Source organism: Microtus pennsylvanicus, chromosome 14 (assembly GCF_037038515.1).
Source record: "Microtus pennsylvanicus isolate mMicPen1 chromosome 14, mMicPen1.hap1, whole genome shotgun sequence".
In the NCBI taxonomy this organism is placed as follows: Eukaryota; Metazoa; Chordata; class Mammalia; order Rodentia; family Cricetidae; genus Microtus; species Microtus pennsylvanicus.
The window spans coordinates 39835691-39862416 of NC_134592.1; the positions used below are offsets into that span (position 1 = coordinate 39835691).

The following is a 26726-nucleotide window of genomic DNA, read 5'->3' on the forward strand; positions in this document are numbered from 1 at the left end:
AAATTTTGAAGCTGTATAGAAAAGTGGGCACTAGTATCAACAAAGCATTTTGAAAGCTTCCCACTAGATTGGCAAGAGTTCTGAATGCAGCCAACGCTGCCTTCAGCTTTTATGACCAAGGCCAAGAAGAAATGCTTTCACTGGTGTAGATTTTTTCAGGGCCCTTCCTTGGCTAAAGAGACTGAAAGTTTTCATCACTGCCCTTAAACAAACAAACAAAAGGGGTTTCAGAGGTGGAGGGAATAAAAGGATTTTAAAGTTCTTGCTTTAACAACAGTGATTTTCAGCCTTGGCTACACATGAAATCATCTAAAATGCTTTTTATGAAATGAAAATGCCTGACAGTAGAAACTGATAACGGCACCCACTACCATCTCCATCAACAGCCAATTTGAATACACAAATAAAAATTGGAGGTGAAGAATGCAGTGCTTTAGTTACCAGTCTGTTTTGGATTAGAGTCTTGCTTATTTTGTATATTGAATGATTTTGAATGTATCTTGAATGATCACATTATGTCTGGCTCTAGTTCCTAAGGCTGAAGCCTGATTTTATTATTTGATGCATTATAATAGTTGTATCCTAGGCAGTGGTGGTACACGCCTTTAATCCAAGCATTTGCCAGGCAGATCTCAGTGAGTTCAAGGCCAGCCCAGTATAAAAAAGATAGTTGTCTTCTTTTGATGAAATATTGATTGTTTGTGACTTACTAGGTCAAAATGCTTTTTATGAAATAAAAATGCCTAACAGTAGAAGTGATAATGGCACCCAAGTGAACATTTTCTTTATCTTGTTAATGGGTGGCAACTGATGGGGAGATGGATGCAGTGAGATGATGCTAGAAATATGGAGAAGCATCTACTGCTAAAAAGGAAAGAGGAAGGGCTGGAGAGATGTCTCAGAGGATAAGAGCATTCCAAAGGTCCTGAGTTCAATTCCCAGCAACCATATGGTGGCTCACAGCCATCTGTAATGAGGTCTGGTGCCCTCTTCTGGCCTGCAGACATACATGGAAGGAATGTTGTATATAAAACAAACAAACAAACAAATATTTTTTTTAAAAAAAAGGAAAGAGGAAGACTGTGGTTCAGCTTTGCTGCTCACTGCAGTGACTTCTTCAGTGAGAACCCTACCTTCTGGAGATGGTTTAACTTTAGTGGCCTTCCAGATTGATGGAACCTGACCTGGTGGAACCTCATACACTCTAATAACTAGGTCAGTTTATTCTCCCTGAGAGTCATTGTGCTAATGACCTTCATGCTATTATGTAACCACTTATCAATTTCTTGTTATTAATGGTTATGATTTCATGGAACTCTCTGTGGGTCAGGATGGCTTTTGTAGGCCAAAGGATTCCATTGGAAAATAGTGATAAATTTGTTGATTGCCTGCTTGGCAATTCTAAGATGACCTTAAGTTTTAATAATTTATATTTATTTCTAAAGGTTAATATTTTCCTTCAATCTTAAGTTACTTCAGAAGTGTTTAGATGTTGGGTGATTTTGGGAAGTAGGTGGCAACTGTTGGCTTACATATTGTGGTCAGAATGTGCTGGCTGGACACGACCTTCTTTTTGTGATTAATGAGATTTCTCTCTTTTCAAGTGCAGGGGAGCAGTGTACCTAGTCCTCTCCTTCCTTTTAAACTTATTTATTTTTATGTGCATTGGTGTTTTACCTGCTTGTATGTCTGAAGGTGTTGGATCCCCTGGAACTGGAATTGTAGAGTTGTGAGCTGCCATGTGGGTGTTGGGAATTGAATCTCGGTCCTCTGAAAGAGTAGCCAGTGCTCCTAACTGCTGAGCCATCTCTCCAGCCCCTCTCCTCCCATTCAAATAAGTGTTTCTTGAAAGAGTGTATTTGCTTTTGGAGTGATCCATAGATATTAAACTTCTACTTCATCAAAATCTTCTGGACTACCCAGCACTCCTCTGGTCCTTGTTCAGCCTATCTTTACACAATCCACTAGGACTAGGGAGATAAGGGAATGGAGATAGGGGCAGCACAGCTCTGGAGTGCAGTCCCAGGGTCAGGCTCCTTGCTTGGATCACCGGTGTCCCACCAACACCACAGAGAGCAAGAGGGATGAGAGGGGGAGAGAGAATGGGAGACTGACAGACTTGTTCACGTTTCCCAGGCTGTTGGGAATGCTTGAGTTCATGCTATCCTGGCTCTTCAACTGATTTTATAGCTCATTCTTCAGTTGTGATGGGAAATTTTTTTTTTTCAGGCTGTTACTATACAAATTGTTGAAGGGACGCCCCCGCATCTTGTGGTTTGTCCTGCCTGCTTATGTTCTTTAATGAAGTGAGGCCTTGTAAGAAGAATTTAATCTGTGATAAAGGATAAAGAATAGAAAGCGAAGCCTTTGCTCTGTCTGGGAAGCTCTGGAGGCAGCTAAGTAGGAACACAGTGTGCTGCTTGATGAATGGGGTTGTGCTGGGAGCGTACTTGAGATTCTCTCTATTTTCATCTGCCGCTGCCATTACATGCGCCCTGTTTTCTGGAATGTAATCTTTGGCTCTGTGCCTCTGAATGCTGCGTGGTGTGGAAGAGTCCAGGCTCTGGAGCCACACAGCCTGGGTTTGAATCATGTCTCTACTGTTTATTAGCAGTAGGATTCTGGGCAAGATACTGAATTTCTCTGTCTTGATTTACTCATCTATTAAGTTGAAAACAGCACCCATTCATGTATATTGTTGTAGAGATTAAATGAGAGTTAGTGTGTCTAAGTGCCTAGACTAGAACACAGAATATACTCAGTACATCCAATAAATATAAGTTGCTATTGTCTCATCTAGTAGGTGGATAGCCTGCATCAGATTTGTCTGATGGATCAGTTCGCGTTAGTAAAGAATGGATTCCAACTGCTTACCATTAAAAAGCTTCTAAATGCCAACTGCCTGAATGCTTTGAATTGTTAAATATGTAAATCTGTTGAGTGACCACAGACATTGTTTTTGCGTGAATGATAGTTTGCTCTTTAAAAAGCTGTCATTTACTGATGTATCAGACTTCCTATGTACTTGTAAGCCTTCTCCATGTGGACAGTCTGGTTTGGGGGCTTTGTTTAAGCTATCAAAATTTGGATTAATTAAAAATCCCCTGAAGATTTTAACCTTTAGCTGATGTTGCGGTAGTAAGCATTTTCTCTGTTCCATTTACCTCCGTGGTGTTGGGTAAACTGGCCAGGTGCCCTGGAGTCCTTCAGTAGCACAGAGGCCATGTGGGTGTGGCTAGAGACCCAAGCATTGTTTCCACTTCCATAACTCATCATGAAATCTTAATAATCATCTTGCTCTCTTTTTTTAAAATAGAATGCCACCTGCTTACCTCTAAATGTATTCTCAGTATTAATGAATTATTCACTTGGATGCTGGCAGTAGAGCCTGCTCTGAATGTGTCAGTTACTTGTCTATTGTGACAAACACCATGACCAATGCAACTTAGGGAAGAAAATATTTACAGGGCTGAGTTCAGAGGGTGAGTCGGTAGCCATCATGGTAGATTGTGTGGAAGCAGGCAGGCAGGGTCAGTCTGCAAAGAGGAGGCAGAGAGCTGATGGGGGAATAATTTTGGCTTTTGAAACCTCAAGGCTAACCCTTGTGACACACCTCCTCCAACAGGCTACACCTCCTAATTCTTTCCAAATAGTTTCACCAAACATGGACCAAGCATTCAAATAGATGAGTCTCTGTGGGCCATTTCTTCAAACCACTACACCGATCCTAATTCTCATTGCCATTCACGGGAAGCTACAGCATAGGGTAGGGGTGGGTAAAGTAGAAAGAAGTGGGAGAAGAGACTAGCCAGCTGTAGATCATATTCCTTCCTAGTTGGAGAATTTTAACCCCAAATTTCTATTTCACTTTTAGAAATATCTTTGAGCTAAATGTGTGAGCTATTCTCTCTCTCTCTCTCTCTCTCTCTCTCTCTCTCTCTCTCTCTCTCTCTCTCTCTCTCTCTCTCTCATTTGAAATCAAATTGATGGAGTTGGCAAACACTGCTAGTTGAATTATATCCTTAGAGCAATTTGTTATGGTATGGGATTCAAATTTATATTATTCAGGTTCTTGTTTTGTTTTGTTTGAGAAAGAATCATTACAAAGCCCTGTTCTAGGACTCATGTAGTCCAGGCTGGCCTTGAACTCACAGAGATCCACTTGCCTCTGCTTCCCAAGTGCTGGGATTAAAGTCTGTGATATTACTTCCGGCTATACTATGCAGTTTAAAAATATTTTTGTTTATTGTGATTTTCATAAAATGATTTTGAGAACATTCACTCCTCATTTTTTCCTCTAAGTTCTTCCATATCAACTACCTCGCTACCCTTCCCTCAGCTTCAGTTTGTGCTGTCTCAGTATTCCTGGATGTAGGACCGCCCACTCGGTCACTGTTGTCCTACCAGGAGCCACATACTTAAGAAAACTAACTTCCCTCCCCTAGAAGTCATCAGCTGTCCATAGCTCCTCTGTTAGGGAAAAAGGCTTGTGAATGCTTTCTCCCCACTCCATGCTAGACTATTGCCCGGCTTGGTCTTGGGCAGGTCTTGTGCAGACATCTACAGCTGAGTTCATGAGTGCATGGTCCTTTCCTGTCCAGAAGACAGTTTTGCTCTGGTTTTTTCTGATGCCTTACTTTAGAATCTTATTTCTCTTCCCTCAGGGAGTCAGGCTTGGTAATAAGCATATTTAACTGCTTAACTATCTTGCCACCACCTCTGGCGCCCCCTTTTAGATAGAGTCTCATGTAGCCCATGCTGGCTTCAAGCTTGAGGATGCTCTTGAACTCTTGATCCCTCTATTGGCCTAAGTGCAGGGATTGCAGGCCAGTGTTAGCACTTGTGATTTCATGCAGTGTTGGGGATTGAAGCAAGGACTAGTGTAAGCTTGGCAAGTGCTCTACCAACTGAGCTATATCCCCTAGCCCCTAATTCGCTGTATGTTTGAAAAGAGAATAAATATCTATTCTGAAAACACTTAACTATTCTAAAATTTTATTTATTAATTTTACTAATAAACATAGCACACACGTAGAGCTCTGAAGACAACTTGTAGAGTAGGCGTTCTCCTTCCATTATGTGGGTTTCCAGGGATTAAACTAAGATGTCAGGTTTGTGGGAAACGCCTTTCCCTGACTAGCCATTTTGCTGGCCCTCTGAGGATATTTCAATAAAGATGTAAGAGGGTTTTTCTCACTGCTCAAGAAGAACATGGGTCAAAAGATAAAGACTTCAGTGAAATTTTTTCTTATGTTACCACTTCTGATGTGCTCTTTTTGTGTGTCTGCTTGGGTGTGTGCATGTGGAGACCATAGGTCAGCTTTGGGTATGTTCCTCAGAAGCCGTTCACTTTAGTTTTCGAGACAGAGTCTCTCCCAGGGACCTGGGGCTTACTTACCACCTAGGTAGGCTAGCTGGCTAGCAAGGCCCAAGGACACTGCCGCTCTCTGCCGCCTCAGTGAGCTGTTACAGATGTGCATTCCCATGCCTACCAGCTTTCCTGTGGCTGTGGGGGTTAAACCTGGGTCCTCATGCTTGTATGCAAGCACTTTACCAACGGCCATGTCTCTGCGTTGGCATACTTTTGGCATTATTTCATTTTGTTGTTTTTCCGTGTTTATTTCACAAAGCAACTTCATGGAGCCCAAACCTAAATAAAACAAAAACAGAAGAAACTAAAAGCAAAACCCACATGTAGCCATGGCTTTAAACACCAAAGATGTCAACATGAAAAGAATAGACTGGCATTTCTGTTCTGCAGTCTTTTGGTAAATGAATTTAAATGAATCAAAAGCTGGTGGTTTCACTTTATAAGGGAAAGTTTGGCCTTTTTCAATAATTTTAGATATTAAGGATATTGGCATTGGGGTGTTTTGGGCTAAACTTTATATTAACCTGCAGGTGGCTCTTGGGATCTAGTCAGTTGCAGAATAGCAAATGCAGTCATTTGTGTGGGTCTCTGGTGGGGTGTTTACGGTGTCTCCTGCCTGTGTGTATGCTAGCAAGAACACTGTTGTCTTGTTCTTTTGAGTTCGCTTTTGACGTAACTTTCTCAGAGAATTCCTGTTGCCTGGAATTGATGACAGACTTACACCATTTCCTCTTTTTTTCTCAGACGTTCCAACCTCAGAGCAGCCTGAACTGTTCCTAAAGAAACTTCAGCAGTGCTGTGTCATTTTTGACTTCATGGACACGCTATCTGATCTAAAAATGAAAGAATACAAGCGCTCCACTCTTAATGAACTGGTGGACTACATTACAATAAGCAGAGGCTGTCTGACAGAGCAGACTTACCCTGAAGTAGTTAGAATGGTGAGTTGCTTCTTTCGCCGCTGACACTCTTAAGCATCTTCCATAGCCACTTATGGGTGTATTGATTGCAGTGAGGTCACTGAGGTCTCTTCCACAAACAAAGGCCAACCTCCCGAGAGCTAAATGCAAGCACAGCACTAGGATTTGAAGAGCATGATTTCATGGTGATGAAATCCAGACCATCTCACCGACTGCAGCACGGAAGGAGTGACCTCAGAGTGTGAAGCTGAGGCCAGTGTGCGTTGGATCTCTACAAAGACACAGGAGAGAGAATCAACCAGTTTAAGATTTGTTTGAAAATATTCAAGCCTGTTGAGTATCTCAAGTCCTGCCACCCTTTCATTGTGGCATATTAGAAATGGCATTATACCTAATAAAATTGTGATTTAGAGAATCTAGTTAAGGCCTCTCTCGGCTTTCTGATGAATCCCGCTCTCCGTAATTCCCTTGAAGTCAGGAGCGATGCCTTTCATGATGTGAGAACAGTGGCACTCTGTGTGCTCCTTAGGAATTACAGGAAGAAACATTTGTATAATGCAAACAATTATATTCTGACTGTGTCATTAATTACACTAGCTTTTTAAAAATCAAGCCAAAATTTGACTGTTAGGTTTCTGTGGTGTGGTTGCCTTCCTTAGTGTCCGAGAAGATTATGAATTGAGAGGTCATTGTTTTGGGGAGGCGGGTGGGAGGAGTGGAGAAGGCTGGTCACTTGATTCATGCAGTACAGCTGCAGAGGTTCGAAAGCTCCTGAGCATCATTGGGAAGCCCACTAGAGGAGCAGGCATGTGGAATGCCTGCTCAGCATTGGGAGGGGCTCTCAAAGATGAGCTTGTGATAGTGATTGGTATGTAACAACCATATATATCTGAGGGGGAATGGGAAAGAAATATATATGGGGCATTAAATATATATATACATATATATATGAGTTGGATTTATTGTTAATTTACAGTAATATGTTATCAAGAGTGTTTTGTAAGTTAGCTGTTACTGTTGTTGCTTTTTAGCAAAGAACACTTATACCTCACAGGGGACATTTGGCAATGTCCAGAGCCATGTTTGGTAGTCACAGCTTATGAGAAGAGAGTAATTCTAGCATCTGCTAGGTAGAGGCCACAAATACGATGCTGAGCATTTTAAAAGAGGGAAGAAAGCCCACACAAGGAAGGTTGGTCTAGTCTCATATCCCACCAATTACACTGTTGGGCAGTCCTTTCCAAACCTCCCAGCCAGACAGCGTCTTCTCTTGCCCACCTGTCCTCTGCAGAGCGTGCACTCTTGGTGTGAGCTTACCTGTGTTTTCAGAGACACTCAGCTTATAACTTTGTTCTGTGTCTTTCTGCAGCTAGCTTATGAGGACAGAAGCATATGCTGATGGGTTTGCACGAATACTTGTGTAAACACACTAATGATGTGCTGCACGACTTTCTGTACATCCCTTCTTTCGCTGAGCAGTTCATCAGTACATGTAAAGCCACACTGTTTTATAGCTACCTGCATTTCAGTGTATGAATATAATGTGTTTAATTAGCAGTTTACCCTTTTAAAAGGGTTTCTGTATGTTGAGTGATTTTTTTTTTATTATGTTTTTAAGGTTGTAGGCTTTTACTTTTATGTAGACAGCAAAATTGGAAGTGCAGAGATTTCCCATTTGCCCCAGTTCCACTCATGTGTGGCCTCTGCTATCACCATCCCGAACGGCATATTTGTTACAATAGGTGAACTACACTGGTACACCGTAGTCCACCAGAATCTGTAGTTTACTTTAGGCTCGTGCTTGGTTCTGTGCCTTCTCTGGGTTTGGATGAAAGTCTAGTGATGTGGATGGACCATTACAGTATCACATAGCAGCTTCATGCTGCCATTGCTCTCTTAAGAACTGCTGGCCTTGTTGCTGTTTTCATAGTTTTGCTTTTTGAATCGGGAAGATGCCCTTTTCAGATTGCCTTCTTTCCCTTAGTAGAGTTTTTGGTTTCCTCTATGTTTTTTCATTCTTGTTTTGATTTTTGAGGTGGGTTAAATATAATCGGTTGGCTTGGAAGTTGCTCTGTGGCCTGGGCTGGTCTTAAACTCTCAGCAGCCCTGCATCAGTCTCCGTAGGGCTGGAATTAGGGTGTGATGCCAGCTCGTTCTTCTTTGTGCTCAGTTATATCCCGTTGTGTGCCTCAGCCAGTCTTTTCATTCACCTACGAAGTATCTTGGTTTCAAGCACATTTTGGCAGTTACAACTAAAGTGCCCCTGGAAATCTGCATGTTTGTGTGGGGCATACATTTTCAGATCCTTTGGGTAGACAGTGAGGGGTGTAATTCCTGGGTCTTAGGATAAATATTTTGTAAGTCACTGTCAAACTAACTCCCAGAGTGACTGAAACGAGAGCCCCGCTGTGCTGTCTCTTTACCAGCATTTGATCTCCCTCTCTCCCCATCTCACCCCTTCATGTACTTTAGGGTTTGGCCCCTAATTCTAATTCTTGTTTCCCCCACATGGCTGGCTTACAGTGTGCCACTCTTTCTGACAGGCTCAGTGCTTTCTCCATCCTTCAGGTCCTCTGCTTCTTGGCAGTCCACTCTTAGGGAATGTGCTGTCCCCTTTTTTTCCCCGAGTAAGAGATAAAATGTCCTAGAGAGGAACTGTCACGTATGTCTTAGGCTCTGTTATGCCTCTTAGCTGAGCCTAACTGATTTCAGAGATTTCAGGCTCTGAAATTGTAATGAAGATACTCTATCATTCAGTTATATTGAGCCATTAAACATACTATTTAGCATAATGCAAAAATTCCTCGTTTTGTGAACCAGCTTATCCTTCGCCAGCTTTAGTCTCCTAAGAGAGTCCATTGTTTCCTGCCCTTCATTCCCATCTCCTTTAAGCCATTTATATTGCTTTAAGACATTCTTGAGCCCTGCTTTAGGCAGCTTTGAATAGGTTTCATGCTTACTGTTCTAGAGTACTTCAAAGTCACTTTGTGTAGGGTTCTTGGATGTATATTGTCTTTTCATATATAATTTGTAGAATTTGTTAACAACTTATTTGCTATGGCACGTATACAATTTGGAATATGTATAGATAAGAAGTTCTTATGATAGAATAGAAAGTAAACCCCCTTGATGAATTCAAGGGCCACCTTACTTTATGTCTGAGAATTGTTTGTTTTGGGGGTCCTCAGTTTTCATATGGTACTGAGAAGTCTGCCTAAATAAATGACTGTGCCGTGTGCACATTGGTATTCACAGGACTTCAGTGTGTGTGTACAGGCTAAAAATTTAATAAGGCTTGGAACCAAAGGTCATTTTGGTTGTCTCTCCCCACCTCTAAGGTTCTTGTGTGCAGAGATTCTGGTACTGCTTATCTCTCTGTGTCATGCCTCTCTTGGGGTGGGGATCGTGAAGATTACCAATAAAGTGTAAATCTCTTAGACTAGTCCCTATCACATGGCAGAATATTTAGCGTTTGTTTTGTTTTCTGAGACAGGGTTTCTCTGTGTAGCTCTGGCTGTCCTGAAAAACTCACTCTGTAGACTAGGCTGTCCTCAAACTTACAGCGATCCACCTGCACCTGCCTCCCTAGTGCTGAGATTAAAGGCTTGCACCATCACTAGTAAATAACATTATTATGTTTTGCTATTAGATACTTGAATATGCATGGTCCCTGTTTATAGTTGCATTCTTTATCAGCTGGATGTATTCAGTTCCATTGCCTTAGTTTCTCTCAATTTCTGTAGCTCCAAGATGATCCTGCCTGGGGAGTAGTCACCTGCCCCTACCTGCTCCTCTTTCTTGTGATTGTGAAATGAAACCACTTTGCCTGGATAAGGAAGTCGTAGTGTTTTTAATGAAATGCTATCTGGGTTTTGAAAACCAGGATGAGTAATGAGTCAGGATGACATGGCATGCTGTCAGCCTTAAGCTGATCCAACCTGTTGGGACTTATACTTGGAGAGTTGGTTTTCTTATGAGGGATAAATGAAGTAGAAAGGAAGGTATGAGTTTGGGAAGCTACTTTTACCATCCAAATGAAGTCTGGGCACCACCCACAGGCTACTAGAATGAAAAAAACATTTTATGTGTACATATAATCAACAGCATATCATACAACCTACCTTCAGGGGAAGAGTGGTTATATAGGGCAGAGTCCCAGGGAGAGCGTGTGGAAGCTGTTGCCCGTATTTCTCATCTTAACTAGTGATGAGTCTTTGGTAACTCATTTTTCTCCCAAGCTTCAGTTTCTTCTCTTCTTAGTGAAGGGAGCTGATGATATCTCAGAATCTTCCGGTTCTGAAGTGGATGACTTTTGACCGACACTATCCAGGTCATTTAGAATGGCTTTCTCAAGGTTTACTAATCACTTCCCAGAGTAGCTGCTCACTTAGGTAAGTGGTTTCTTTTCTGTTTTTGTGGTGTCTTCTCTAATGGAAAAGGGTATCAGGACCTTTCGTTACTTTAGTTGTTGTATTGCACTCTACATTCTCTCTAGGGTCAAACTTTTGTTTTTATGGCATATTTTTTTTGAGTTACACTCTATTTATAATGTCTTTTGGTTTTGTCAAATTTATCCATTTGAAATATTTCTTAGAATTTTTTTGTCTTCCAGTAGCCTATTCATTTTTATTTATTTAAATTTGATCTCTCTCTCTGTAATTTTTTTTTTTTGTTTTGTTTTTTCGAGATAGAGTTTCTCTGTGTGATAGTCCTAGCTGTCCTGGAATTAGCTCTGCAGACCAGGCTGGGCTTGAACTCACAGAGATCTGCCTGCCATTGCCTCCTGAGTGCTGGGGTTAAAGGCGTACACCGCCACTGTCCTGCTGAACTATGTAGATTTTATATCTATATGTGTATTTGCATATCTTTTCTAAAAGTACTTCATTTGAGGGTACTCCAAATGTGAGATATAGTCTTGTTGGTAAAAGCATTGGCTTTGTTAGTTCTAGGTGGTATTTATTGAATGACTTAATACCATACTTTTACTTAAAAAAAATAAATTGCTGGTGTTGAGTGTCAAACCTAGGACATTATATATTCTAGGCAAACATCACTGCATTATATAGTGGCATTTCATTTGTATTTTAATAAAGAAAGCTTGCCTGAAGATCCGAGAATAAAACAGCCCCACTGATCAGCCCTATAGACCAGGCAGTGGTAACACACACCTTTAATCCCAGTAGCCACACTAGTTGCCATAGAAACCAGGTGGTGCATGCCTTCAATCCCAGTTGTGCACACCTTTAATCCCAGCCCTCGAGAGGAATATAAGATGGGAGGAGACAGCTCTCAGTCTCATTCTGAGATTCCTGGAGGCAGAATCGCCATCTTGGACTGAGGTCAAGGTAAGAGCCTGGCTGCTTTTGCTTTTCGAATCTTTAGGTTGAACCCCAGTATCAGTCTTTGAGCTTTAATTAATCGTGCATCAGCACTGAGCTATATTCCCAGCCTTTGGTTTGTTTGAGACAGGACCTCGGTATGTAGTGTAGGCTGGCAAGAACTTACTTTGTAGCCTAAGTCAGTCTCACTTTATGATGCCTTAGCTTCTTCCCAAGTGCTGAGATTACGTGTGTGTGTCACCTTATCCATATTAATGTTTGGATGGTTAAAAAAAGCAGTTATTTCCTGCCAGCAGTAGAAAGTGTAATATGAACAAATTAAAAGATGTTATACTAATAGAATTATGTATTAGGAATTATGTAGGGAAGGAAGAGAGAGAGAGAGAAGGTTGATTCGAGGTAGGTGTGTGTGGGGTCATGGCAGAGTATCCAGAATGAGGAAAGCTTTAATAGGATGTGAAAAGATTTTCCAGGTGACTGAACTACCAGGGAATCCCCAAACCACTTGCTATACAGGAGATGCTGTGCCATGTTGTTGTAGCATTAACAGTTGTTTGTGTGCATGTGCGCAAGTGAGCACCAAGTTTGGGCAGCTGAAAGATGTTAATGTGTGTCAGTTTGTGGAAGTACCTCGTAGACAGTGGAGACCCATCAGAAGGCTTGAAGTAGAAGACTGGTATATTTGTGTGTGTGTATGTGTATGTGTATATATATGTATATATATATGTATATATATATATTTGTACACATATACATATATGTTTGTTTGTATTTTCTTAATTTTCTTTTTTAGTTTTTCGAGACAGAGTTTCTTTGTGTAGCTTTGAACTGTTTTGTGGAACTTACTCTGTAGACCAAACTCACAGAGATCCACCTGCCTCTGACGACCCCCCCCCCCCCCGTGCTGGGATTTAAGGCGTGCGCCACTACCACCTGGCTAGCATTTTATATTTTAATAGCAGTAGAAAAGATAGAGTGTGGTAAGGCAGTATCCCTAGGGGAGTGTTGCACTGGCAAAGATGTGCAGCCGTAAGCCAACAGCAGGTGATAGGGTAGGAAAGCAAGAAAGGGAGAGAGGGAGGGAGAGAAATTCATGAGAGTCACCTAGAAGTGCAGAAAAGCCACTTATAGTTTATGTGGCTATTTTGAGAGGAAGGAGATTCGATGGCTGTGGCATAAGCCCCTGTGGTGGTTTAGGTGGCTGTGGTCATTGTGGTACTTCGTTAAGGGACAGCAGGTTTTGCTTGGAAGCTGAGGAGTTGAGTTTTTGTGGTTGCTGTTGAAGTTCCTGTGGGAAGCCTAATGTGGAAAAGCAGATACAGAGCTGCTCCTTGTCACCATGGGGATGTGCAGGAGGCAGGTACAGGGATGGGACACTGCTCTCTGTTCCATGGTCTAGGTGGCAGCAAGGTGGTTGAGGAGTGGGCAGAACGAGGAAGTTAAGACCATGGTGACAGACAGTGATTCCTCCTGTAACAGGGACCTTAGGATATGCTGGCTTCATTTGAGTAAAATATTACCATTTTTTCCTACAAAAACTACAGAACTTTAGCACATGGTCACTGCTGTATTATTTTCATATTTTGTTTTTATGACTTGACTAGTCTTGGTTTCAAGCCTGCATTGTTCCCAGTGTGTGATTAAATCTCTATGTATACTGCAAACTGAGGATATTCGAGTTTCAGAGTTAATGTAGCTTTAGTATAAAGTATATTGAATAGTCTTTTCCTTCTCTTGAGATTTTCCTTGAGTCGTTCATATTGTTTCTCGGCCACTAGTCGCCCCCCCCCCCCCTTTCAAATTATATCATGTCACTTGATTATCTAAGTGCTCATTGTTTAAAAATACATTCTTGGTTTAACTGGAAACTATAGCTCTGACTAGCCTCTTACTAGACTAATACAGTTTTGTGGAGAATTAGAAATTCTCAATTAAGGGCCTCCGAGTCTGCCTACAAATTAATTCAGAATGTTTTGTTAACTTCACTGTGTATCCTGTTGACTGAAAGATAAAGGACTTCTTGTTATTAATATAGCATTAGCTTATTAAATGCAGCATTGGAAATGGTCACAGATGGGAATGTAAGAGCTTGTCGCTTGTCATGTTTTGCATTTGATAGTGAATACAATTATACCCTGACTAGATTTTGGAGATAACTAAATGGCGCTATATGAGAAAGGTGTTTGCCAACTAGAGTTATTGGGAAAATTTGAGAATGGGTAAGTTCAAGATATATGTCTGCAGAAGCATATTAGAAATTTAGATTCTTGGTACATAGGAGAGAGGTTACGACTATAATAATGCAGTTACTAAAAGACATTTTTAGAGAGAATAGAGAGAATCAACTAGGCAAGGCCAGAGGCAGATGTTACACTTTACCGTTTGTCCGAGGAACAGAAACTGACAGGTATTTTGCCTTTCCTTAAACTGTCACCCTGTGCTACTCTGGTTAATGTTCCGTTAGCAGTATTTATTGTCTTGAGGTACGCAGATTTATTTCTTGGTGTTACTGAACTCTGTGATATTGACTGCAGTTTTATGTGTGTGTTCTGTGTATTTTTATGTGGAAGGAAAGATTCTCAAATGGCTTAAATTGGATTTTGCCATATGTGCATTAACCATCTGCACTAGATGTCTAGGTGAGAGCGTGAAACTGCCTGGAACTGGAATCTGCTCTGTGAAGAGGTCTTTCTCTTTGTTCCCCAGTGATAGGGACTGAGACCATGCACTTTTTCCACTGAAACTGCACCTTTAGCCCCCATAGGAGGGTCTTTGTTCATGTATTCTATATTGTAAATGTATGTATAACTGTTTAGGTTTTCTGTTTATTTTTATTACTGTGTATTAATTATAATAGGTTTCATTATAGCATTTTCACACCTTGACCTATTTGGGCCATAATTCACTCCTTCCTTCTCTTGCTTTCCATTGTTTCCCTGTCTGCTAATCCTCTTTCTCTTCCCAGCTAGCCCTGCTTCTACCTTCGTGCCCCTTTCCTTTTTGGGAGCATGGGATCCCATGAGTTTGAGTAGTTACAGGCAAATGGGCCAGGATGTAGGGGTTTGTTACACGTTCCTGAGCACCTCCACCACTGGCCATGCCGTTGAAGGAAATGTCTTCTTCCTCCATCAACTGTTAATTACATAGAAATCCTCGTGGAAGGTTGGGGGTTCAGTGAGCCCCTTCTGCTCTCAGGCAGTCTACACAGTCTTGTGCAGATCTTCTGTAAGTAGTACAGTTGCTGGTTGTTGAAGAGTGCAACAGTCATGCCATGTCCCGAAGCTAGCATTGCACACTAGTTCCCACCCACTTTGTCCAGCTTCTTTGGCCTTTCTACCCCTCCTTTGATGGTCCTTGAGCCTCAGAGGAGGTGATTCAGATGTCCTGTTTATGGATGTATTCAATAGTCATTTGACCTACAAAAATACTGGGGCTAGGAAGATGGCTCAGTGGTTAAGAGCATTGCCTGCTTCCAGCCAATGTAAGAGCACTTGGTGGTTTACAGCCATCTGTAACTCCAATCCTGGGAGATCTGTTGCCCTCTTCTGACCTCTGAGGGCACTGCATGTACACAGTGCACAGATGCATATGCAAGGAAACACCCATACATATAAAATAAAAGTAAATAATAAATCTTATGTGTGTGGTGTGTCTGTGTGTCTGTGTAGAGATTTGTATATATAAGTGAATGTGCCTGAGGAGGCCAGAAGAGGGTGTTGGATCCTTTGGAGACAAAGTTCCAGGTGAGTGTGAAGTGTCTGGCATGGGTGCTGAGAATTAAACTTGGATCTTCAGTAAGAGTAATCTGAACTCTTAACTGCTGAGCCATCTCTCTAGCCCTAGTCATTCATTCTTTTTTTTTCTGTTTTCTTTTTTAGATTTTATATGTATTAATGTTTTGCTACATCTATGTGTTTGTTTAGCAAGTTTGTGCTTGGTGCTTGCAGAGGTCAGAAAAGGGTCTTGGATTCCCTGGCATTGGAGTTATAGATGGTTATGAGCCACCAGAGATACTGGGAACTGAGCTCAGCAAGTGCTCTTAACCACAGAGCCATCTCCCCAGCCCTTAATCATTTGTTCTTAATGCTTGACCTTTATTAGTCTCTGTTGTCACTACTGATCACTGCAAAGGGAAGACTCCATGACCAGAGCTGCTGGCAGCACTATCCTAAGGCCATTTGCAGGTGTCTTGAAAACAGTTTGACAGGTGCTTTATGTCCGTTTTTCAAAACAGCAGTGTGGCTTCCCACTAGTGCTGTGACCTCCCCGGCCATGGCCTTTAACTGGGTTCATGATACCATGTGTGGATTCTGTGCTGTAGGACAGGCAACAGTCAGGAAGTGGTTGGTTACTGTCGTGACAGACTGGCCACTGTTGCACGAACAGGCTGATCCTGTGGGCTGGACAGGGTTGCTGCATGTGGTCTACAGCTGCATGAGACTATTACCGCCTATTCTCCCCTTGGAGCCTGCATAGCGCCTTTTGATACCGTGAAGGCTAGGCTGCAGGAGGTTTCCAGGCCGAATCTAGTTTGCTTTCTTTGTGTTCTACCAGAATGGACAACCAATAGCAATGGCAATTGGGTTATTTGGGGGTCTCCAGGAGGCTCCCTGACCAACAGCTTTTAGGGTGGTAGTCCACCCCTGGCACTGGGATTTTCATTTAATAAGCTGTTGCTTCTGGGAGCAACTTTATCTTAATGTCAGTTTGGGTAGGTTGTTAATAACAGTTAACACAATTAGAATTTCAGTTATATATTAATTTGTGTATTTGCGTGTGTGTTGCCTCTGTACTATGCTTTTTCCCTTAAACTTTTTCTTTTTCTTTTCTTTGTTTTTTTGAGACAGGGTTTCTCTTTGTATTTCTCACTGTCCTAGAACTAATTTTGTAGACAAGGTTTGGACTTGAACTCAGAGATCCACCTGCCTCTACCTCTTGAGTGCTGGGATTAAAGATTTTGCCACCATGCCTGGCTCCCTTGAATTTTTCTGAATCTAAAGATCCTCCCTCCCTCCCTCCCCTAAAAGGTTTTGTATTTTGTGTATGTGGGTGTTTTGTCTGCATATGTGCACACCTGAAGAGGACATTGGATCCCAGGGGACTACAGTCATGGGCTGTTGTGAGTCACTGTGTTAGTGCTGAACTTAGGACATCTAGAAGAACAAGCAACCAGTGCTCTTAACCAATGAGCTGTCTCTCCAGCCCTAAATCTAAAGATTTTTAAGTCCTTTCTTGTATTTTTGGTTGCTTTTGACAAGGGCAGCTGATATGTTGATTGTGGGTAGCCATGTTCACTCTTTAATGGAGAAAAACTTAATTGTCTTTTGAAAATTTCATGCGTAGTTAGAATGTGTTGATCATACTTCTCACTCTCTTCCAGCTTCTCTGTAAGTCACCTACATAATTTTTCCTAATACATTTGTGTATTCATGCCCTTCCTGTCTTAACAATTTATTGTCCCTCAAGAATTCTTCAGAACTTTGAGAGGGATTTTAACTATGATTAATTTTAATTTTCTTAAATCAACAACCTGTTTTACTTAGGAAATAAACTATTTGCTTAATTTCCAAATTGTAGCCCTTCTAGCCTAATTGCTTTAACTAGGTTGTTCCATGTTTCCAGTATATGTAATGTTCTTTGAGAGGTGTGGCCTGTCAATCACTGATATCTGATAATATCATCCCACTGTACTGAGAATCTACTTCTGTGTCCCGTCCGTGACCCCCCACCCCCTAAAACTGGCAGCAGAGGCATGCAGAGTAGTTAGAGTACTGCGTTCAAGGTTGTAGTGTCTCTCCCCAGCCTTTTAACTTACCCTTGGAAATGAACACACAGTTTATAGGTATAGCAGTGCTTGAAAGTCCACTCGGAAGGGGGACATTGCAGCACGGATAAGAGGATCTTAAACGGGCCTAGCTCTTGGCATTTGTACGGTATAGTTATTTCTTTGCCGAGAGACGGGAGAGGTGGGAGGAAGGGAGAGAAGGAGAGAAGGATTGATTCTCCCAGAAGAAAGCAGTGTGGCTTGCACCACACTGGTGGGGGATTATCAGGAAAAAGCAGAGAAAGCAAGTGTCCTCAGCATGGAATTCTCAGAGACTGTAATGCCTGAGGCAGGAATTTGGCAGGAAAAGGAGGAGCAGGTCATTTCCAGGAGGGAGCTGGCTCCTGACCAGTGTTTAAAGGCAAACCTGATCTGTGAGGAAGACAAGATGAGATGTGCTGCCCAGTGACTTCTGAGATTCCCCTGCAGTGTGGAGAGAGGATAAGGGCCCTGGAGAGCGAAAGCACACGTGCTCACCAGAGTTGCAGAGCAATGGAAGAGAAAACAGGATGTGTCCTGGCAGAGAGCGGCTATGAGCTCAGGGATGACACATACAAGAAAGATGCCTATGAGTAAAAATAGGACTGGCTATGATTATTTGATAAGCTGGAGAGCAAGTAGACTTTTTAATAAAATGTCTGACCAAGCCGTAGTGAAGATATTTCTGGGCCCTTGGAACTATAGGTAACAGAAGATTTTATTAAAGAATAATTTTGAAAGCCAGGCATGGTGACACATGCCTTTAATCCCATCACTCTGGAGGCAGTGAGTTCAAGGCAAGCCTGGTCTACAGAGCGAGTTCCAGAATAGCCAGCGATATACAGAGAAGCCTTGTCTCAAAAAACCAAAAAAAAAAAAAAAAAAGGGACTAGTTTTGATACATTGTGTGTTGCCTACTGCGCAGGAGTTGAGCCCATTAGTGGGTGAGGCAGAACACTGTCTGGACTAATGCAGGCACTTCCTTTTCAGGGTCTTTGGTGTTTTCCTTAAAAAACAACAAACAAAAATAAAAACCCAACAAAGTTCAAGTTTTGTTACGAAGAGATGATAGAGGTGCTAGAAAATGGAGCTTTTTAGTCTGTGATGCTCTTGATAAGAGTGTGGGACTAAGGGGACCCTAAGGTAGTGATGTTGAAATGGTGTGTGAGCCTGCAGCAGGCTGCTATCTACAGGCAGGGTCTGTGTGGTAGATGGATGGCATGTGTGCATTAATTTCCAGAAACTAGTTTAGGGCATTGTTTGACCAATGAAAGGTCAGAGACCAAGAAACAGGTGCTCAAGAAGAGGTGGTGACAGTTTGTCTTTTTTAGTGTTAGCCTGCCTTCCTTCCTTCCTTCCTTCCTTCCTTCCTTCCTTCCTTCCTTCCTTCCTTCCTTCCTTCCTTCCTTCCTTCCTTCCTTCCATTTTTTTGATTGAATTTTACTTTATGTGTATGAGTGTTTTGCCTGCATGTATGTCTGAACCACATACATGCATACAATGCCCACAGAGGCCTTAAATCCTCTGGAACTGGAGTTACATAGGTTATGATTCACTAATGTGCATGCTGGGAGTTGGACCCAGGTCCCCTGGAAGAACAACCAATGGCTCTTAGCCACTGAGCCATCTCTTCATCCCAGCATAGTGTTTCCAAGTGGGAGGAAGGACCCTTGGCTAGAAGTACACATCAGGAATAGATTGTGCTTTCTTTTAAAATTTCAACTCTCAGAGGCTTTCTTTTAAAATGCCATTTTTTTTCATAGCGTTAGCTGATTTTGAATCTCCATGTTCAAAGGAGTTGTTCAGCATTTGTGTTCAAAGGAGTTGTTCAACATTTATGATCTCAAAAAAAAAATCCCATGTTAAAGCCAAAGAATTCTTTTATCAGTTTGTAGGTTTTGGCTCTCAGTAACTTCCAGTTCTCCAGGTTGAGCATGCCTGTCTCCTGGCCTGCCTGAGGGGGCTGTGGTTGGGGGAATGGGGGGATAGGGCCTGTCTGCAGACGCCAGTGGCACTAGGGTCCGTGCTGTGTTTATGCAGAGTGAACACTGACTGCTGCGGTGTTTACACCTCGATATTTGGATTCTAAGATTTAATATCAACAATCTTCACTTTTGGATTCACTGCTACATTTCCAATTTTGGAGAGAATGCAATATAGTCATGTCTGCGTGAAGTTTTATTTCCCTGTGATGGTTTTGTGTGGGGATGACAGCTAGATAACTAATTCAACATCCTTGTAACCATTTCATCGGGTAAAAAGATGTCCTGTGTTTTGAACTAAGTTTAATGTTGAAATAGAAGCCAATTGTATTAGGGGGTTTGTGGTTGGACTTGTAGCAGTAGGAAAGTCAGGGACGAGTCTAGATCACAGAGAGAGAGCTTAGCAAGCCAGGAAGTCAGATGTGGGCAGGAATTCACGGGTACTCTTGCATAGTGTGTGAAATAGACATATGTCTTTCCTTTTCTAATCTGTGAGGAAGGTCTCTGCTCTCCTAAGGGGGACAAGACAAGCAGTTTAGCACACGATGGTGGCTAGTTAAGTCCTGTTGTCCTGCCCTTGTCAGATGGCCCAGAGTGAAAAGAAGTGGAGAAGACTGTGGAAATTATCTCCCTGTATTTGTTTCCGTATGCACATCACAGAAAATCATTATTTAAATTTGGGTACTCGGTACATTTTCTTTTTTAACCAATTTCATCCCAGTCTTCACTTTCTCCTTTAAAATCTCAAATTTAGGCATAGTTAATGTTTTAGGCAGTGAAAGTTTGATGAATTTAATAATTGTATAAAGCCCAGGATAACTCCAAAGGTCCAAACAAATAGCAGCCTAATGAAAGAGTAAGAAGGTAAGAGGCGCACCCTTCCGGGATAAGCGGGGTCAGGGAAGCAGTTAGTTCTGAGCAGACCCAGTTAAGATGACGTTAGTGCTGTTCTGGACTGAAAGTGGAGGAATGAAGGATATCCACAGGCCAAGGTGAAAATAGTGGCCTGAAAAAAAGCTGAGGACAGTTTGCCAGGGACGAATTCTGGTGCTGACATTTCCTCTTAAGATTCGTGTGCCTTTCATTTAAGGAAAGGGCTACTCAGATCCATTCATTTGAATTCTGTGTTCATCTCCAGACCCTGAATGTGCTTTAGTGTTCTGCTTTGTTCCCGCTAAGACCCACTACGTCCACCTGCGAGGCAGGAGGCTTGTGTGGCTCTCTCATTTTGCTTTGGCTAAGATTAGAACAGCTGCCATTTGGTTTTCTTGCTGTTTCATTGGATTCTTTCCCAATAAAAAGGGATTGATGTATTTGCATAAGGAAATTAAATTATTGGATTAGCAAGAGTTATTGGAGGATGGAAGAAATATTTTAATAGGAAATTAGTTGCTGACTCTTTAGAAAATAAATCGAACATGTGCATAGGTTTATTTCCTTTACCACGTAAAATCTCACTAAATTTGTGAAAATAAGAGGTGAGGACATAGAAAATGGGGAGAGATCACAGAATCAATGTTTTGCGAGCTGGGTAGCAGATGAAGTTGCTTTCACTACCTTGACTGATCAGAGAAAGGTGGATCTGAAGCCGTGGCAAAGGGGCAAAGGTACCCTGGAAGTGATCTAAGTCACTCCCCTTAACAACAAGGAGGAGACACAAAGAAAGGGTGCCTGGGGACAAAACCCAGGGGCTTCTAGAGCAAAGTTTATCTAAGAAGCCATAGCTAATGGTTCTTCACACTCTCTAAACCAGGTAGTAAAGTGGTTTCTCAAATAATCCCCTCTCCAGAGATGCTAAAACTTAAGAGCATTAGCACTTGGGGACTGTAGGCAGTGTCAGAGAAGGGGGATCTTTCGGAAAGTAGGGACTACTCTGAATGAGAAGATCCTTAAGCATCTTTCCCAGCTTCCAGACTACCCTCCTGCCAAGTCACAGCTTAGATTGCCCTTCTCTGGAACATCATTCACTGCAAGAGAAAAGATCCAAAGGGGAATCCACAGAGATAATGGTGAAAAGGAATCAGCCCAGCCATTCTCAGTCCTGAAAAACCCACTGTCTCTGTCTCCTTAGAGGTCCCATTTAAAGTAAAACTATAGTGGTATAGAGAGGGTTAGGGCACAGCTGTGATCTGACAGTAACACCACTATGAGTTCCATAGCTTCCAGCTTAGTGTAAATGGCATCAAAGGCTGTGTGCAAGTGTATACTTTTATACATCTCTGTATATCAGTCTATATGTACATATGCATGTGTACACATACTTATACATACACACGCACATACACACACATTGGTGGGCCTGCTTTCTTTCAGTATACAGATAGCATGTATCTAAGTTCTTAAGAATAGCTGTAGATTTTTTAATTCATGAGTGTTTTTCATTTAAACACTCATGTGTATAAAATGTATTATAATTTTTCTTTTTCACTGTTTATATTCTTGTCCAAATTTGTGGGCATGTCTACCTGCCTCATGCTAGAGATCAGATTTTCTGTTGTTATATGAACATTTAGGTTGTTTCCTTTCCTGCTATATGAATAGTGCCTCTGTGAATTCTGTCCTTATATCGATATGTATTCTGAGTTTTTGGCTTTCTATTCTTGATCGTCCAGGACATGTTCCTTTTTTCTTTGTGATTGACAGGGCTCTTATCCTTCTGAAACCCAGAATATAAAGGGACTAAATTATTTGCCGAAATAATCACATGCTTAATCTAATTGCACTAATCGTCATAAGAATTACCAACTAAACATTTTCAGGAGGCACAGTAACAATGAAAACACATTTTTTGATTTTGTATAAATATGTATGACATATATACCCAACGTAGTCAGAAATAAATTCAAGGATTATTAATTTTTTTGAAGATAGGGTCCATGCTATGTTCTCACACCTCGCAAAATGAAGCACTTGACAACAGAAAAATAAGGAAAAATGGTTTCGTTATTAGGAACTAGGACAATTGGACATGCCCAAGGTTTTTTTTTTTTTATCTCTTTCATACTGTTTTCTGAAAATGTCGATAATATTAAATTTTTCTGATCAGGTAACTTGTTATAGTTTTTTTAAATTGTTGTTTTCTTTCATCATTTGCCTCTCTAGGTTAAAAAACACATTCTATTCTATGATGTTCTTTCTGTGTCTTCAGAAGGTATAACAGAGTTGTGCTGTGTTCTAGAAAGCCTGTAATCCAAGTTTGGTATGATGGTGAATATGCCCCAAGACTGTGATCTTTGGAAATCTTCTTAAATCCACTTACGAAAGATCCTGAAGTTTTTATGAATGCATGTTTCTTTGTCACATAAGCCATGCAGAGTCCTTAGCTGGCGAAGGTCTCCTCACAGGCACAGAACTCTGTCCACAGATATAGTTGTATGCTAAACCGTGGGACGGGAGCCCACTCGTGTAGTGTTTCTGATTGTCTTCTTGTACTTGTGAAACAGTATTGGTAGATACCAGTTGACTTTGGAAACAGGGCATTCATTCATTGGTAGACACCATTTGACTTAGGAAGTCTTGTTTGATGGAAGTTAACATGGTCAGAATAGTAACGTCTTGAAAATTAAAAGTATATTAGTAATATTATTTAACATTAAAATTATAATATTTAGTCATTTCTGATAATTCTTTGAACAGTTATATGCTTTGGGATTTTTGTCCTTATTTTTAAGATTTATCTATACCAATTAAAGGGGCAGAATTAAAGAGATTGTATTATTATTATTGTGTGATTATTAATGATTTTGTGGGGGTTTTTGTTTGTTTGTTTTTGAGACAGAGTTTCTCTGTATCTTTGGCTGGCTGTCCTGGAACTCACTCTGTAGACAAGGGTGGCTGTCCTGGAACTCACTCTGTAGACAAGGGTGGCTGTCCTGGAACTCACTCTGTAGACGAGGCTGGTCTCAAACTCATAAAGACCCGCCTGCCTCTGCCTCCCGAGTGCTGGGATTAAAGGCGTGCGCCACCACGCCTGGCCCATTGATGATTTTTAAATATGGTGTTGCTGCAAGTAACTTGATACTTTATATTTTTATATATTTTGTATATTTATATATATTCATGTTTATTATCTTAATGTTAGTAAATGTATTAGGATTTTAGTTCTTAGTTCAATATTTATTATTAGTACAAGTTTTAGTATGTTTTAAGATAGTTTTACGTGTTCAGACTTAAGTCTGATTTAGAGACTTAAGTCATATTTATATTCTTTATTTTTTTTTACTTCTGATATTATTGTTCTCTAAAATGGCATATATGGGAAATGCTGATGACCTATTATAAAATTTTCCTATTTTTTTCTAGGTACATTATTACTGTATTTATTTGGGTTCATCATTGTTGACAAATGGTTATGAGAATAATGTATAGGGTTTAGGTTCAACATTGTATTTACTGGGTTCTCATTTGGATTGTGGGTGTTTGATTAAATCACTTAGTGACTTTTCAATATATGATTGACTATTGGATGAACAGGTAAGTGAATAAGCTAGAGGAAAAACTCAGGGATGTTAATATTGTTACTTGTATGGGGTCTTACTCTGACTAATGCCAGATAAATAATAGCACCTCTTTATTGCATGAATTATTCTCTAGATAAGACCATCTGGATGGGTTTTCTTTTTAAATATTTACTTTTATGTAACCTCAAGAATCTACTTTATGCTTCTCATGGCATTATTTGTGCTTTTATAGTTGATTCACTTGAGTTTTGATTAAAGGGGGAAGAATGTTCTTACGGTCAACCAGTTCTTCTGTTATTCGATAGTGGTGGTACTCAGCTGTCCAGAAAATACATTATAGAGCACAGAGGTGATGATTTAGGTCAGTTTGTTATATTGTGATACAGGGAGGTCTCCAGAACATGCATCACTTCCTAGTGTACCAGAATGATAAGTGTTGATGGTGCTAAGATATGTGTAACTAAAAGAAATCGAAGTACTCATTCTTAAAAGATTAATACTTACTATGCATTGTCTTTCCCTGCTGTTCTGTTCTGTAACCAACTTGGTCAATGCTTCAGGAGTAGTTACTTCGTGCCAGCCACAATATGTTTTATAATGTACAAGACACAATAACAAAATATCAGCCAAAATCATGTTGTGAAGTTAAGTTTCTATGGTGATGAAAGCGTAGGGGAGTGAAGCATTTTGGGCAAGGGGCGAATAACTTCAGAGTAACAGTTGTATTTTGCTATTATAGGCCCCAAGGTAATAGATTATTTAATTGAAAATTGATTAAAATTTTTTTCTTTTGCTAATCAGGCCAAAAATGGGAATTTTGTAGTCTTCTCTTTTACAGTTGGTCAGTACTTTGAAATCTGTTTTGTTCACAGTGGTCAGCAGTAGCCTAAGTTTCAGAAGCAGCAGCAGAGAGGCAGGCCCTCATGGCCCAGCACAGTCTGAGGAGATTTCCTCTCCCTCAAGGGCTCTTCCTAGCAATAGTGTAATTTCAGGTTTATCAGATTTAGCAACTACAAATACAGAGTATCTAGTTAAATTAGAGCTTCAGATAATTTTTTTAAAAATAAGACTGTCCTAGATATTACATGGAGTTGACTTTAAAATGTCTTATTTATATGAGATTAGGTTTAGCTAAATCTTCTCTTTCTCTTTGTCAAGCCTAGTTATTTCTATTTGTTAGGTGCCAAGCACTGAGAAACTGCTAAGGAGTCCTTGAGGGGCTCAAAAATGTGAGCAGAAGAGCAAACAAGGGATTTAAGGAAGCAACATTAGAGTGGAGAGGCTTGGAAATGCCAAGGATCTGAGCCAGGAGTGGGGACTTCAGGCAGGGACGCTGATGTGTGAGTGCTTGGCGTGGCACTGGTAGGCCAAGAACCCAAGAAGGAGCTTGATGGTGAACAGGTGGGGTGGGGAGGTGAGGTAGTACCAAATGTGAAAAATGTCATCGGGAAAGGGGAAGAAATAAGCCATCCTTGGGAGTGTGGTTGGCGAGGCTGTCTGTGATGTGCCCTAGACACTATTCGAAGACCTCTATGCTCCGTCCACTCAGTCTGCATACTGTAAAGGGAAGAGTCTGGATAAGAATTGCTAATGGTTTGACTGAGGGTTTTACAAGCCCTGAATTTAGTCTCTGGCCTTGTTTTCTCCCTTTCGGAGGGCTATACAGGCTTTTACCCAGCTTCCTTCCATTCCTTAGTCTTGCTCTTGTGTCTTCATGGCTACTCTTTGGAGGTCAGGCCAGGGTTTTCAAGTCTTTAGTTGGATTATAATATTCAATGTTTATTATGTCTTTGGGATGAAGATGAGTTAGACTTCCTCAGAGATTTGTGTTTTATACTTTTGCTTTATACTAATACCGGTATAAATTAAAATAAAATAGCTGAGAAAACCTAGTATACTTTGATTAGCTTATTTCATGTGTGTTTTGCCTGCATTTATGTATATGTACCACATGCATTCCTGGAGCTTGAAGAGGTCAGAAGAGGTCAGAACCTACAGAATCGGAGTTATGGATGGTTGTGAGACACCGTGTGGATGCTGGGAGTCAAACCCAGGACCTCTGCAAAGAGCAACAAGTACTCTAAACCACTTAGCAGCTTTCCAGTTCCCTAATATACTTTGAAAGTTTTCTTGTTCATTTTTGATAATTTATTCCTGAATTAATAAAATAGAAAGCTTACTAGTGCCTCAAGTATCTCATATATTTAAATAGAGAAGGTTTGGTTTTTAACTTTGGAAATTTTCATCTAGCCACACAAGCGCATTATAGATCTTTTGTGTGGTTGAGCATCATCTGGGTGGTTGCTTGTGGTTAGGATCTACTTGTGTGCACATGTGGTGACTGTCAGCTGGACTGTCGGGAGTCACTGCCAGTGGTTATGAATGCTTTAATGGAAGCAAGTTTACAATCTAGAGTAGGGGACTTTCACCTTGTTGGGGTGGGAGCTATGAGGGGCCCTTTTTCCATATTAGGTCCCCCATAAAAACTGGTCCAGATAAATCAAGTGCTATAAAGGTGACCTCTGCTCCCCATCCAGTAATAACTTGACTTCATGGTCAGTGGTGCGGAACTCAACTTTATACTTAAACTCGTCCAGTCCTTAAGTCATTCATGTAGGACCTGAGGCTTTGTTTTTCAACTCTGGATGTTTCCATTCTTGGCACTACAGTGGTATACAGTCTGTTAACATGAGGTGCTGTGCAATGTGCTTTGTAGTGATAATGCAACTAAATTCTTATTAGCAACCTTTTCCTTTCTATTTTAGTGTTTCCCTATAGCCACAGTATTTAAGTTGCACACTATTCCTGGAATTGATGGATGTTTCTAATTAACTGAACAGAAAGTTAATCC

At 41.0% G+C, this 26726-nt stretch overlaps 1 protein-coding gene across 2 annotated transcripts in view; it reads left to right on the top strand.

Annotated features, from left to right (window-relative positions):
• Ppp2r5e (protein phosphatase 2 regulatory subunit B'epsilon) overlaps window positions 1–26726 on the top strand; it is a 141698-nt gene that overhangs the window by 68882 nt on the left and 46090 nt on the right. For both annotated transcript variants that reach the window (XM_075948748.1, XM_075948747.1), the window contains exon 3: window positions 6116–6312. In XM_075948748.1, the coding sequence (XP_075804863.1) occupies window positions 6116–6312 (197 nt within the window). The remainder of the gene's footprint in view (window positions 1–6115; window positions 6313–26726) is intronic.